General features: G+C 37.8%; 1 protein-coding gene across 3 annotated transcripts in view; it reads left to right on the top strand.

Moving 5' to 3' along the window:
* The first annotated feature begins 399 nt into the window (after positions 1-399).
* Positions 400-14,655, top strand: part of LOC146463048 (BAI1-associated protein 3-like) — a 36,184-nt gene continuing 21,928 nt past the window's right edge. Inside the window, exons 1-11 of one of the 3 annotated variants that reach the window (XM_085084938.1) lie at positions 400-523; positions 1,883-2,059; positions 3,956-4,037; positions 6,275-6,379; positions 7,298-7,405; positions 8,747-8,806; positions 9,054-9,081; positions 10,433-10,471; positions 11,675-11,864; positions 13,424-13,468; positions 14,208-14,285. In XM_085084938.1, coding sequence (XP_084941064.1) covers positions 1,950-2,059; positions 3,956-4,037; positions 6,275-6,379; positions 7,298-7,405; positions 8,747-8,806; positions 9,054-9,081; positions 10,433-10,471; positions 11,675-11,864; positions 13,424-13,468; positions 14,208-14,285 — 845 coding nt within the window. In that variant the 5' untranslated portion in view covers positions 400-523; positions 1,883-1,949. Of the gene's footprint in view, positions 524-1,798; positions 2,060-2,255; positions 2,662-3,955; positions 4,038-6,274; positions 6,380-7,297; positions 7,406-8,746; positions 8,807-9,053; positions 9,082-10,432; positions 10,472-11,674; positions 11,865-13,423; positions 13,469-14,207; positions 14,286-14,655 lie in introns of those variants that run through there. The other 2 variants (XM_085084937.1, XM_085084936.1) reach the window with 2 other exon arrangements.

Consider the following 14,655-nt stretch of genomic DNA (forward strand, 5'->3'; position numbering starts at 1 on the left):
TTTATTTTATTCCTTATGCAAAATTTAAGTGAAACAATAAACCGCCAACCGAGCCTAGCACTTAACTTTTAAAAGTTTTCAACTCCAAATTGCATGGTTTATTCGGATTTCGTCCTTTTATTATGTTAATTCTCAACAGTGTTTCAGTGGTTTTCTAAACATCTTCAGCTCCTTTTAAACAAACAAATTGTCCTTATTGGATAAACCAAACTCTTGAATGGCATTGGATAAACATAAGGCTTTCAAGGTTTCATTTATACCTTAAAAGCCCTATAAACCGCTTTTGGCAAGACACAATTAAAGACTAACTTGAACAAAGCAACCAAACAGTGGAAAGTGTAAGACTTGTCATGTGATGGAAAACTGAAACGCTATCAGTTTATAAATAACAGCCAGACCGGCTCAGTCCCTGCATGACAGGCCATGTGTCTGTGACTCCATGAGTGTTTGGAATAAAAACAGGAACGAAATACAAAATCATGGAACATTCAGTGGATCGTCGTTAATGGTTTATAATTAAAAGGTAAGGCAAGCTTACATGATGTTGATAAAATGGATCAAAACATTTCTTCCATTGTAAATTTCACGCAGTTTCGACTGCCAGGCTGTGACTTGAAATGGGAGAGAAATTGAAACAAAAAAGGAATACATGTGATTGATTACAATTCAGCGGGGAGTGAATAACCTCGAAAGAACCTAAAAAAAGCAATTTTTTTGCCGATATCAAAATTTGATTAATTTTATATTATTTACATTCATTCATTATATATTTTTCTCAAGGTTTTTCTTGTAACACGAACAGGAACTATTGTGCTGTGGGTAACAACGCACTTCTTCAGGCTTGGTAACCTGTGTGAGACTTGAGTATGTTCTTAGGGAACGTTCAGAACGTATCTGATGGCAGGGAAGGCTTTAGGAATGGCACATTTTGAAAGAATTGTTTGTCGTCCCCCCGCCCCCTCCCGCTCTCCACTAAGATCAAAACTCAGTAACATGATTTTAATATTTCCCCTCCTCCAATACTAAATTTCGTGCTACGGCCACCAAGACTACTACTTCAAATGAAATATGTTCTCCCTTGTTTTCATCGATTGTATTCAATTTAGGCATAAAAAAAAAACTACACTGAGGGAAAGGATAAAGATGCTAGTGATAGTACTGAAGCATGAATCAGGCGTGACACAAATGAAAGCACGAACCCCTGATTAGAGAGAAAGTGATTGGGAATCGCCGGGCAAGATTGCTGCAAATTTTTAAGTGTAGGAAGATCAACGTTTTCTATTCTGATTGATGTAAGTAGTGAGTGTTGGTTTTGGTAACTTCCCCACCCCCACCCCCACCCCCTACCACCCAATTGTTACTAGAGAAAATGGCTGTCTCCCCTTCCAAATTAACCTGCGATGAGGCGTTCTATTTTTTTCGGGGAGCGCGAAAGTGTGGTAGCAGGTTAGCCCCCGGGGGACTTCTTCATTTATGCGGAGGGAGGGGTGGGGCTTATTTGAAGTGGGGGATCGGGGTGGTGCTAGAGGGAGGTGTGTACTGTGAAAAGACCTGGGAACGAGGCTGTACTAAAGGCAAAAAAAAAATTTAAATGTATTAGTCTGAGGCAGTGAGTCTAAGGAATGTATTTATTATTAGCTGATCATACATTTGAAGGTCGTTCTCTTACGGAAACTTACAAGTCTTACAACACTAAGATAGTCGGTTTGAAAACGTTCGACCGCTGATAAGATAGTCGGTGTGACATACGCGTGACATAGCGTGACAAGGTTTGTTGGTCACGTTGTGAGTCACATGTGACCGTTTCTGGAAAAGTAAGAGAGAACATGAACTTCGGAAGATCGTTTGAAGTAATTGCACTGTTTTCTTTATTGTGTTTCAGTTGTCGTTCAAAAAGGTCGTGGATCACAGTAAGAGACTAATCTGAAAGCGGCCGAATTGAGTGAAAGATGCCCAGTCGTTGGAAGTTCGGCAAAAAACCCGGGAAAAAAGAGCAAAGCGCCGCATCGAAGAACGCACTATCCTCTGACGAGATTCCTGAATTATACAGCAGCCAAAGGTCAGTTTTCCCCACTTTACTGCGTTAGAAATATCTAAACCTCTAACAGGTTTCTTTATTTTTGGCTTTCACTCTGGTTTGGTGAATTAGCGGAGTTCAGCAACAAAATAACCTTTTACACGTGACGATATCAGACTGTTGTTATTTAGAGGTCAAACGTCTGCACAAATATAAATTCTTCAGCTGATGCTGTGGTTTTCACGACTGTCATTTGCGCTGTTTGTATTGACGTGAGAGTGCACAGCTGGCGGAGTCGCTTGGCTCGTTTCCATCGCAACTTTTCGGAATTAATGATCCAGGTTAAAAGATCAATTGCAATGCAAATTAGGTAAACGGGAATAAGCGTTAAGTCTGTTACATCGATCGGATCCGTGTAGGCCGTGATCATGTTGAAAGTTCAAGAGCTGTAAAGGCCTCTGTAAAGTCTCTTTACAGCCACCACAGCTGTACGATATACTTTATATAATGTCTTTGGAAGGGACCTCAGGCGAAAGCCAACAACAACGAGAACGCCTTCGAAAGTCTCGGAAACTAGGCCTGTGCCAAAAGCTATCGATTCGGGATCGAGCTTGTTATTTGGAAGGTCAAACACCATTTGAACGGTAAGGAAAGATATTTGAAAATATTAAGCTTACAGAAGTTATTGCTATCAATAGCTTGTTACGGCTAAATCTATAAATATTATACTGATAGGGCTGAAAGATATTTCAGGTGCCCACGAAGGCTATAAAACGATCAACGATTATCCGACTTTAGTTTTAAAGCTGTGTACATGCATATACAGTAAGCTTATTTTCAAGTCAGAATTAACTATTCCTGTTGATACAAGTTCTTTGGCCTGCAGGCGTTTGGAAACAAGGATTTGATAATTTACAATAAATCGTAAATCGAGGGCAGTAGTCGTTTTATTTTATTACTTATGGCGTGGAAAGCGTCAAGAACTGTTTTTATTACGGATAACCCCGATTTACAAATTTCCTGTGTCTGGTTATAAACAAGTTTTGAATTCACCAGTTGGCTAATTGTTTTCCTTTCTTGTGTTATGTTGTGTGCCATTGTTTACTCAGAATCGTTTATAATTATTTAGTCTACGTAGCTCTTAACTATCAATAACTAAATTATTTTAATTTGTTAATGGTGAAAATTTTATGTATAGTGTGTAAGATGAGCGGCATCCATTTTAAGTATATTTATAAATGGTAATTTATTTTTAACAATGCTTGGGTTGTTCTTAACTAAAACACAAGGCAGGTACATAACATAGCATCAAACGTGACCTCCAGGATAGTTAATTAATTGATAAACTATGTCTGAGTGTGTGCAAAACAACTGAAGAAAAATTGTTTTAGTTATTACTAGAAATATATATACAAGTTATCACATGCATAGACGTGTAGGGAATGACAGAAAGAACTGTAGGTGGACCTGACCTGTGTGGCTAAGGATGCTATGAACAGAAGGCAATATGTTATCTTAACCTTGTTTCTGCCTCTTTTTAACAGCATTAGGAATCATGAAGGTCTGTTCTAAGCCTTCTGTTCTTTAGAATGCACTCACAATAATAATTTATTAATTAGGTGGCCCTATTATATTAAAGTATTTGTATGGCCTGTGGTCTTTATATCTACTTTATATCTTTAAATGCATTTTAATTGAACTCAGTTTATTTCTTACGTGACCCCACATGTTTTTATATTAATAAAGGTCGATTGACTGATTGATTGATTGGGTATTATTGTAGGGTATTTGGTTGTCCCCATGCCAAGGTACGCCTGGGTTCAAATATCATTTGTGTATATTTTGTAAACCATTTTAGTCATCTAATGGTGACTTCAAATATTACATTGTCCTAAGTTATTTATTAATTGTGATTTGTCTTGCCCTTGTTATGATTAGAGCTCAGAACTTTGATGGAAACTACTTTGAGAAGTTTAATTCATTGGACCGGAATGAGAACATAGTGGAGAGCCAAAAGAAGGTAAGAAGACAACCAGACAGGGAATCTAAACTGACCTGAACTCAGTGCCTTTGGCAGAACTCATTTCTGCATAATTACACGGAATGCCCGCAGGGCATGACGTGTCTAGGTTTCGGTCGGGTATCTTTTTTTTCTTCATCGCAGTCACAAATGTGCACATTAATTTATGCATTAAACTCTGTCCTCCCCTAGTAAGGATATATTGTTCTGATTGTCTTCAACAGAAGCGGCCCAATCAAAATCTATTTTTCAGGCACATATCACGAGAGAGGGGACCCACTCATCACTTCCTGTGTGACGTCAAATCATTATTTGATTTATTCATTAAACCTTGATTAAATTCTACCCTCTCCCAGAAGGGATTTATCGTTCTGATTGTCTTGAACAAAAACAGTCCAATCAAAATCTATTATCGGCGCGTATATCATGAGGGAGGGGACCCACTTATCTCTACCTGTGTGACGTCAAAGCAAGTCATCATTTCGAAAAGTTGTTTTTGTTCAATGGCGGCCACATGTATGAATTTAAGACTTAGATCTGCCATTTTCAGAGAGAAAACAAACCTTTTTCAAGCAGTAAATCGAAATAATAACTTCTAGGTAGTACTGGTTGGTTGAAACGGTGGAAATTGGGAGAGTTCACAGCAAAGAAACTCCGCTTTAAAAAACAGATCGAATGATCAACGCGAAGGGTTAGAGCTAGAGGAGGCCAGACCAGTTCAGCGGGGTCATGACGTTATTGCATAGTTATTTCTGGTATGATTCCTAGTAACACAATGATAAGTGTCACGCAATATATCTGAATAAAACCATTCAGACAATTATTTCAATTGCCATGGGAGGATAGTTTTTAAATATCTCCGAAACATACAATGGGGAATAATTGGGGCTACATATTTAAGCATTCCGTGTAATGCCATTAGAGGGGCATCTTGTTATAATGATTAATGGGTTTGAACTAGGATTTGGTCGCTGGGGGGTAATTTGTCCCCTTGGCTAAACTTTTGGGGGACATTTTATTTTTGGAGGGACAGACAAATTAAATTCTTTTTCGATTTGAAGTGAAAAGGGTATCTACATGTATCCGCAAACATGTTCACGATGTGACACTAATCGGGAATTCCCAGAATTGGGGTCGTACCTGGTTTAGCATGAGGACGTGTTCAGTTGAAACATAACCTTAGAATGAATTCTATCTAAACATTCAATAAAATTCCTTCCACGTTCTGTATATTTTCAGCTTGTGATTTCTATTTCTCTTTTTGCGTGATTCCTTTTGAGTTTTGAAAGGGCCAAATTGTCCCCTTGGTCGTTTTTCTAAGGGATAATATAAATTGCAGTACAGGATTGGTGCAATGGCATGGCCTGGCTCAAACCCTGAACAATGTGCAGGTTATATTAATTTTCATCCTTGTCAGAAGCTTTGTTTTAGCTGGGTTGTAAAATAATTACATGTGAGAAATGGTAAGAGATTGATTGAAATGGCAATGATTTTGGGTGCTGAGTTCCTGACTTTTCAACCTGGGCTGTAATTTCATTCCTTGTAAATGCATTTTCTGGGCTGAAGTTAGCTCAGATTGAGGTGAAATTTCTTCATGTGATCATTGACTCATCCCCCCCCCCCCCTCCTCCCCAACTCTCTAAAATTCATGATGTAATTCATCACTGGGCAGGAGTAGATTGCCAGACAGGGTTGCTAATTCCTTAAAGTGAAGGGAGCTTTCCATTTGATCAAATTTTCCAGAGTTTCTGGTCTGTAAAATTGAAAATCAGCTTTTCATTACAGGTGGAAACCAGTGACTGGTCTGGGTTTTTTTTCTGCTGTCAGTTCAGTCAAATTAAAAATACTCTTCTATTCCTAAACTATTATTTCAAAATTCATGGAGACTGAAAGTTTTGGTCCAAATGGAAAGCAATCAATATTTCATCTGATCATGATTACACTGTACTCTAGTTAATTGATGTCTTCTGGTCCTGTCAAAGTTTACTTGACAAATTCTGTAATTCAGTGTATGGTTCCAAAATATTATCCCTACTGTACCTCCTCATTGAAATTCACTGGAAATTCTGAGGGGGCAGGGGTCTCAAGGCACCAAAGTTTTAAGGGAAATTGTGAGGCTAAAAATGGAAATATTTTCCAGAGGGGTGGTGGCCAGGGATACATATTTTCTAGAATGACACAGTAATTATTATTATTTGTTCAGGCCAAGGGTCAAAGTTAAGATGGTGTTTTTGTAGGAAGTTGTCAGTGAAGAAAGCCTAAGCCGTTCAGATGAAGATGAGGGCTGTGATGCAGAGGTGCTGTCCTCAGTTGCTGCTGAAGCAACCCTAACTGACACACAGGTACAAGGTGTATTGGTAAATTTTAGCGCCTACTGTAAGTCACAAATGGAGGTTGGGTGCCCAAGAACCTGGGGTCTGAAACCGCTAACCCAAGCATGAGCCTCACCCGCCCCACGCTCGACTAGGCACCTGTCACACTGAAGCCCTAGGCTCAGTGGAAATACACTAATATGCAAAAACAAACAAACTGCTAACCCTAACCCCACCCTCCCAATGATACAAAGGTAGCCGCAGGGAAGGGGAGGGAGGGAGGGAAAAACTCTAGACAACCTAGCCCCACACAACAACCGTGCAAGCACAAACAAAGAGCAACTGAGAGCACGTGTCATGGCACGCGCATACACTGCCACAGGTGCACCTGTTGACCATAACCCTGCCTGCGATACAAGCATCCAGGATTGCTTCATGTGGATGCTGATACATTAATTAACACCAAAAACACCACATCACTGAGAAAAACCACTGCACTAATGCTAACATACGGTAGTAATACCTATGATGCTGTTGTACGCACAGACAACAACAACTCCTGCTCATAGTCGTTAATTAAGTTAAATTGCATTTAACTCCATATAGCAAAAATAAACCATATGTATCTTCAGTTGATAGATAATTTTTGTCAGTCAGTGTGACACAGGTACTCAGAAAAAGGAAATCGGAGTATCTTGTTTACCATGTCAGAGTGGCAAAAGAACATTAACCGGTAGTTAAAAACAGACCCCAGTTGTTCAAGAAGTGGATAACACTTTCCAGACTGGAAATCCATCTTCATTAATATTTTATACTGTAACTATAAATGTCTAGACACATTTTGGACCTAAAATACATGGTTCCCTGTGTAAGATTGATCAGTATAATAGCTTCATCTTACTTGTGTAAACGTGGTAATTAACAAAAAACTGTTGAATTTGTCTTTAGCGTGAGGCATTGTATTGTGAGCTGCTGTATACCGTTATTCATCAACTTGGAGCTCAGAAAAAGACAGAAGACCTCTCCCCTGGGGATTTATTTGTCTATGCTCAGGAGGTAAGAATCCCCTCCCCCCCCCACATGATAATTTATACATCCAACAATCAGTCAGGGTGGGTGGGTGGGTGTCTGCCCTTTACAGCCTGTGCCCCTCCCTTCCCACCCCCATGATACATGTACATATACACTCACACCTTTAACATACAAGTGACCAACACAGAAGAGAACCCACTATTGACTGAATTATTTTTCATGAAACTAAATTAACTCAAGTATTTAGTATTAATGTGATGATAAACAAAATAAATCCATCGAGCATTTGTTGGTTGCATTTCTTGTTTATTTAGCATTTTTCTCTAAACCTAAATACAAAGCTTACTTTCTTACATGATAACCAGTCTGTGACCAAATACAGCTTATTTGGAACAACTCTGATTTCAAGGTAAAAGTTACACTTACAATTGTAATTATTGTAGTCTAAGTTGCATACATGTACATTAAAAGACCCTTCAAATGTACATGTATCAAAGCCCTTAAGAATTATTTGGGCCAAATTAAATTAAAACGTGGGAATTGCAGAAAACTCTTGATTCTTTTACTCTGCAAACTAAAGAGGATTAGAGTTCTCCTTTATCCAACGCAACATTTATTGACCTGATAGAAGTGCATGTAGGAGGTAGGTAAAGGGCTGGGTGGATGGCTGAGGTGCCTGCAGGTCAAATTGTGCTATAACCTGTAGCAACAGCTTTTGTTGTCCACTTTGAATAATATTCATGGAACCCCTCAGAGGATTTTAATCCTGATGGAAAATCCTTCATAAGCTTCTTTTTCACCATCCTTTTAAGTTGAAGTTCACTCCTGAAATCAAATTATTTTTTTTAACCCATCAAATGAATAAAAAGTAAACACTGGGTTGATTTACTCAAACTTTTTTGAGCTTCTGAAGTGCATCCAATCCATACAAAATGTCTCTCCAAAATCCAAAGTGAGTGCTGTCATTTCAAAGAACACTTGGGATGTCCAGACGTGTTCTGGCTCATATTCATTCACATTCACTCTCCTGGACAGAATGATGTTACAGAAATGTGGCCAGGCTACTATGTATAAGTGCTAATCAAAATGGCAGCACACAATTTGAATATTTCAAATTGCTACTTCAGAGACAAATAATATTATTTCTTATGGATCGGAGGCACCCCAGAAGCTCAACTCATTGCGTACTTTTTGTTGGTGAATTTAAAAAAATGCATGATTTCTGGAACGACCTAATTTTTTGAGACAGTAGGTATTATCCTTATTTCTTTTAAATTTATTTGATAAACTTCTTACTTAACATATTTATAATATTTAATGTGGAACCTACATAATATTAATCCATTGTAAACCATTTCTTCCTAGTGTCTAAACATATCAGAGGAGAAACACAGGAATCTATATGCAAAGGCCAAAGAGAGAGAAGTGTGTATTAATTATGTATAAAATTAATTGAATGCTCTATTTTTGTATCAAGTGATCAGTAACTCAGCCCTCCCAATAAATCTGAAGGCAGTTTCAATAGTTCCTCTGCTTTATGCTGCTGTAGAATTTTATGCTCTATGTCTAGATAACCTGGTTGTAAAAAAGTTATTACATGTTGTTGCTAGAGGGCTGCCAACAGTGTTTTTGATTTGATAACAAAGCAAATTACGTTTTTTTTTTATCCTAGCCTCCAACATGTATTATGAAAGTAGAAGGTAAGATTTGGAAGTTATACTATACTTTGTCATATTTGTATGTTCCACAAAATATCCATGCCTCTCCCCTCAAGGAAGAGTTTTGGTTTGAACCATCCCCCCCCCCCCCCCCCTTCTCCTCCAAAACAACCTCCAACTCCTCTGGAAATTCTAGTTTCTGTACATAGCTTCATACTGTTTTCCTTTTACAAAAAATTGGTTTTTGAGAGCCTTCCCCATCCCCCCGACCCAGCCATGGGGTGGGTAGGGATATTTTTTGGTAGTGCATGTTGTTTACATACATGTAAGTGAGAAAATAATGTACATCTTTTAACAAGGCATTGTGATTGTACATTTAGAGTCTTAATTTAAGTGAATTCTTTAGAAAACAATTGTGCAATTGAAAGTTCTTTACAAAAATGAGCACTGGAAGAATATGTTATGCAGCATTGATAACTTGAAAACATACTGTATCCATGTCAAACAGGCTGGTGTATGCCATTTATTTCAAGTTTCACTTTTCTGATCCAGAGGCAAGTTTTTTGCTTGTGACTTTATTATACTAAATTGTCTTTTTATTAAAATTTTCATACAAGATATGATTTTATTGCCTTTTTTTTAATCCTACATGTATTTCACCTTTTTTTTTTTTAACTTAGTGAATACAGTACAAGTGTACATGTAGCTACAATCCTGGGGCTAATTTTATAAAACTTTTACACTTGTAACTTACAAGCTAGGCCATTAATTTTCTTTTAGGTGCGAACACAAATTTCTTTTAGGTGTGCATGAACACAAGAAAGAACTCAGTAAGGAGTTCGAAAACGAGTTCAATAATCCCCATTACAGACTTCTAAAAATGTTTGTCAAGACCATTTTCTGCATGCATATGTAATTACAAGGGTGCATTTCCTTAGCTACCAGTGTAAAAGTTTTATTAAATTGACCCCTGGCCAATATTTTTTTGGACAGATATGAAAATAACACTTGCAGTGTACATTTGTGTTCTGGATATCTATAACAAGTCGCCATAAGCTTGGTGGTGCTGTCATTGCGAATTTTTGGAACCCCCAAGCAATGTTGATAGCCACTGAAATCATTTGGACTGTACATAAACATACAGTTGTAGCAACATGACAACATTATGTGTGGCAGGGAGTTGTCGAGTTTTGGAAATCATCCCAACATTTTTGGCCAGGATTGTACATGTAGATGGGAACCTGTGTTACAGCCAACTTCTCGTATCCTAGCCTGACTTTTGTGATCTCAGAGTGCTGATATCATTGATATTTATTAGGTAATTGACATGAATTGTTTTTAAAATAAAACTGGTTATAAATGAGCACAACTCCCATTATTTTGCTTTTTTTAGTTGTGGAAGCAAGAAATTTGGAAGCAAAAGATGCAAATGGTATTGTATTATTTTTTTAATAATAATTTTATCCTATTTTATTTGTTTATTGTTTATTTACACATAATGTGTAAATAAATTTTTTTTTAAAGCGGCCATCACTTGTGTGACGCAATGCTTCAAGAATTTTTTCCCTGTATGTTGCGTGTTGGTCATCCACCCCAGACCTCCGGGTTCCACTTGGCCAAAACACTTGCGAGTTCGAGTCCCGGCCAGGGCAGAGAGATACCGTAATTTCATTTTTTTTCTTTTTACTACGGAATATTAGATAACCCATTGGCAGCCCAAGCTCACTATCTGATAACGTGAATGTGAAACCTTCGTATAGCCTTTAGTATGTTTTTATTTTGTTGAGAAAAGAGCCATGTTGAATGGCTTGAGCAGATCTAGATTTTGGCCTGAGTAACCAGGGATTTTGCATGAAATGGAAGGAGAAAATACAATGGAGAAACATCTGTGGCTGCTGCAAGGTCCTTTGCATAATTTTTTTATTTTTTTTGGGGGGGGGGGAGGGGGGGTGATGTAAAATAAGTTGTTTGGTTGTTAAAATCGTTGCACGATGGGCCCTGGATGATTTGAGGCCATAAAACAATCATTAAATGGTAAACTTGGACAGGTCAAAATAAGTCAGGTCTGTGTTGCACAAGTGGTAAGGCACGACATTCTCATGCCGAAGGTTTCTGGTTTGATTTCCGCTAGCACCAAAAGTACAATTTTTTTTGTTGTTTTCTTTTTTAATTAACAAAAATATTTTAAATTCTTAAAATTAAGTCCATGGCATGCAAGGAAAGACTTTTACAGTATGTATTGTGTTACATTTTCAATAAAGTTTGTTGTTGTTGTGTTTGAAGTTGACATTTCACAGAGATTTCCTTGTCATTTGCGTATTGAAAAATTGCTGACACAAATTTCCCTCCAAATATAAGCCCAGCCAATTTTAAAATGCAAATTTCGCTCCTATAATAAGCCCCTCAAAAAAGACCTTTGAAAAATATAAGCCTGCTGCCCTGGGGCTTATTTTCAGAATTGTACGGTATACTGTATGTACTTGAACATACATTTCACTTCAGAGTTAATATTGTTACTTCGTGAAAGTTTTATTGAAAATTTAAAATTAAATTAAATGAGTTGTTCAGTAACAAAAAAAGCAACAACACCAGCCAGCTACGACAGCAGCATTAAAATCTTGTTATTATGTTGCAGGGTTGAGTGATCCCTATTGCATGTTAGGATTAATGACAGATGAAAATGAAGCTGAAGAAAAGGTGAAGAAAAACAAAGTACGCAAGAAATCCAGGACAGTGATCAGGGATGTTCTCAGTGAAGATTCAATCCACATGACACAAGTAAAGGAAAACACCCTCAACCCAGTCTGGAATGAAATATTCACAATGTAAGGCAGCTCCTTGGTGTCAGTTGATCATTAACATGAGCACGCATTGGATATGAGATGATAGATATAGCCAAAGAGGCGCATATTAGCACCAAGTTGGCTACAATCATCTCATATCCAACATGCGGAGTAGGATAATTTTTTTAATTATTAGAAACAACCAAGGAACACTGCTAGATCTTGCTGATTTCACTTTGCAAGAACAACCAAAAGAAAATAAATTATTATTGTAATGGTCTCTTAAAGTGGAAAGTGGAACATAAAGTCAGTTCTTTTTTGTTCTTGCTACGGCAAAGTACACAAATATTTAACAAATAGATTCCATTTTGCCGTGCGTCTGTACTCTGATAACGCACAGATGACGTCAAAACGTGGTGAGAACAAAGAAGTACGCTACGAGCCACTGACTGATGTTCTCACCACGTTTTGAAGTCCTCTGTGCGTTATCAGTTTACACACCCACGGCAAAATGGAATCTATTTGTTTTATACAATAACCAAGACATTTCAACACGTACATTTCGTGAGCGAGTATCGCGTTGCCTGCGCTGAGTCAAAAACTTTCCAGCAAACTCAGTTTTAGACTACTAAACACATGCAATTGTGATCTTCTAAATTAGAGTATAATCCGAAAGAATTTCACTAACAATATTTTCAAAACTAACCTTTATTCCAGAAGGAAATCCTGACCCCAAAATATTACAGCATGTTAGTCGCTTCAGTGCGATTTGAAATCGATTACTCGCCATTACCGGATTTCTATCGGCGACGTATTTCGAGAAATATTTGCTTCCTTTTCACATCACAACAAAGTTCAAGCTTTTTTATCCTGGTTGAGGTCACTATCAACGGTCTTTGTCCAATTTTTTACTGGGCAGTTTTCCTTTCCTGCGAAAATTTGCCTGTGTTTGTTCGCTACTCGCAAACACAGTTTGCAAAACTTTATTGACCAGTCGCTCTGGCTGGACTCTAGACTCTGATCACATGCGCTGGTCACACCACTCGATGACGTCAATCGTGCGTCTATACCCTAATCACAAACTCCTCTAGACCAATCAAAATGCGAGTTTTACACAGTTCATTGTAGAAACAAATATACTCCCATGGAAAATGCTGGTGACTCTTCCTCTTTCCTTTTCATTGAAAGCAGACAGTAGTACTCTAACGTCTAAGGGGACAGGGCTCTTGAAGTATTCAGGTCAGGCCTTTAGTTTGATCATTTAATATTTATTGGCAATAAGACCTGAAGAGACAAAGGAGTCCCTCCTTGTAAGTAAGTTTCGATCTGTCAATGCCCAGATATTTTCACACTTATAATTGGGATGATTCAAAATCTCCTTCATTTTATAGTTCTGTTTCTTCATTAATATTTTCCCATAACTGATCTAACATACACTGAATTAACAACACCATAAGGATTATTTACTGGCATGTATAAATCCAAATTTGCCGCAAGGCAGACTCTCAGGCGCTGCAGATGAATTTGTGTACCTTATGACTAGCTAGCAAATGCCTTTATTATTATCATAATAGACAAGGCTCTTTGTTGTTTCTAAACAGGAAGGTTACTAATTCATACAACGAGAGATTTCACCTTGATATTTGGTAAGTCCTGCAGCCAGGTGTTTAATTTTAAATGTTGTCAAGTGAATAGGTCATTTGAAATGAAATGCCAAACCTGGCAATACAAATTAATATGTAGTTCAGCGTACAGCAGGACAATTAGGGATGCCTGAACAGCAAAACTGTATGTTTATAGGAGTATGAATCTTTCAGCAGACAAGTTGAAAATCTTGGTGAATCTTTGATTACCGCCCACCTTCAAATAAGCACCCACCTCGAATAAGCGCTCACCCTGAAAGCCCAAAAAGTTAATAAGTTCCCACTGTCGAATAAGCGCCCACCCCCATCCCCTCCCAACAAAAAAATTTCTGTACTAGCCCAGCATGAAGTAAGAGGAGCGTCAGTTTTGTTCCAAAATTTGTTTTAGATACAGTAGTCAATGAACTTTTATATCGATTATGTTAGATTTAGCTTTTTGTTTTGTCTTGTTGAAGCAAAATAAACTTGTTATCCCTTGTTTTGTTATTCTCTCAAAATGTCCTCACTTTCTGGAAATGTTGGGAAAATAATTAGCCCCCACCCTCGAATAAGCGCTCACCTCGAATACACGCCCACCCTCATGGGCCAAAAATTAAATAAGCGCCCAGTGTGATTAATCAAATAAATATGGTATAGGGCTATATTGCTATGCATAATTTTTGTCAAGGGCACCAGGCTAATTTTCTTTTGTCAAGGCAACATGTGTACAAATTTGTCTTATCAATATATGTTATTGTTTAAGGGATTGTGATGACAAAGAAATGCTGAAGGAAGAAGACAACAAAGTTTCTAAAATCAAAGGAATCTCTGGAATGGGAAGGTATATACACTGAACATTTTACCTGACTGCGTAATTGGTTATTTATTTCAAGAACATCCAGTATGCATATTGTTTTATGGCATAGAGGCAGAGGGTTATGTTGTTAAACGTGTATGAGTAATAGGACACATTTTCACTAATGGCTCAGTGCTGTACGCTAGCTATGCATAATAACCAAAGTGATTAGACCAGAAATAGGTCATAATCAGGGAACAATATGATGATACCAATTCAATGCTAAAAAGTAAAAGGAAAAAAGTTAAGCCACAAGATGACGGAGTGTCAAGTGGGGGGATGTAAGCACCCTGGAGCTTCTTAATCTACTGCGCCAGCTGAATACATCTTATTACAGGACTTTTACTTTAGGTGA

Source organism: Pavona decussata, unplaced genomic scaffold (genome assembly GCF_977016875.1).
Source record: "Pavona decussata unplaced genomic scaffold, jaPavDecu1.1 SCAFFOLD_181, whole genome shotgun sequence".
Lineage (NCBI taxonomy): Eukaryota > Metazoa > Cnidaria > Anthozoa > Scleractinia > Agariciidae > Pavona > Pavona decussata.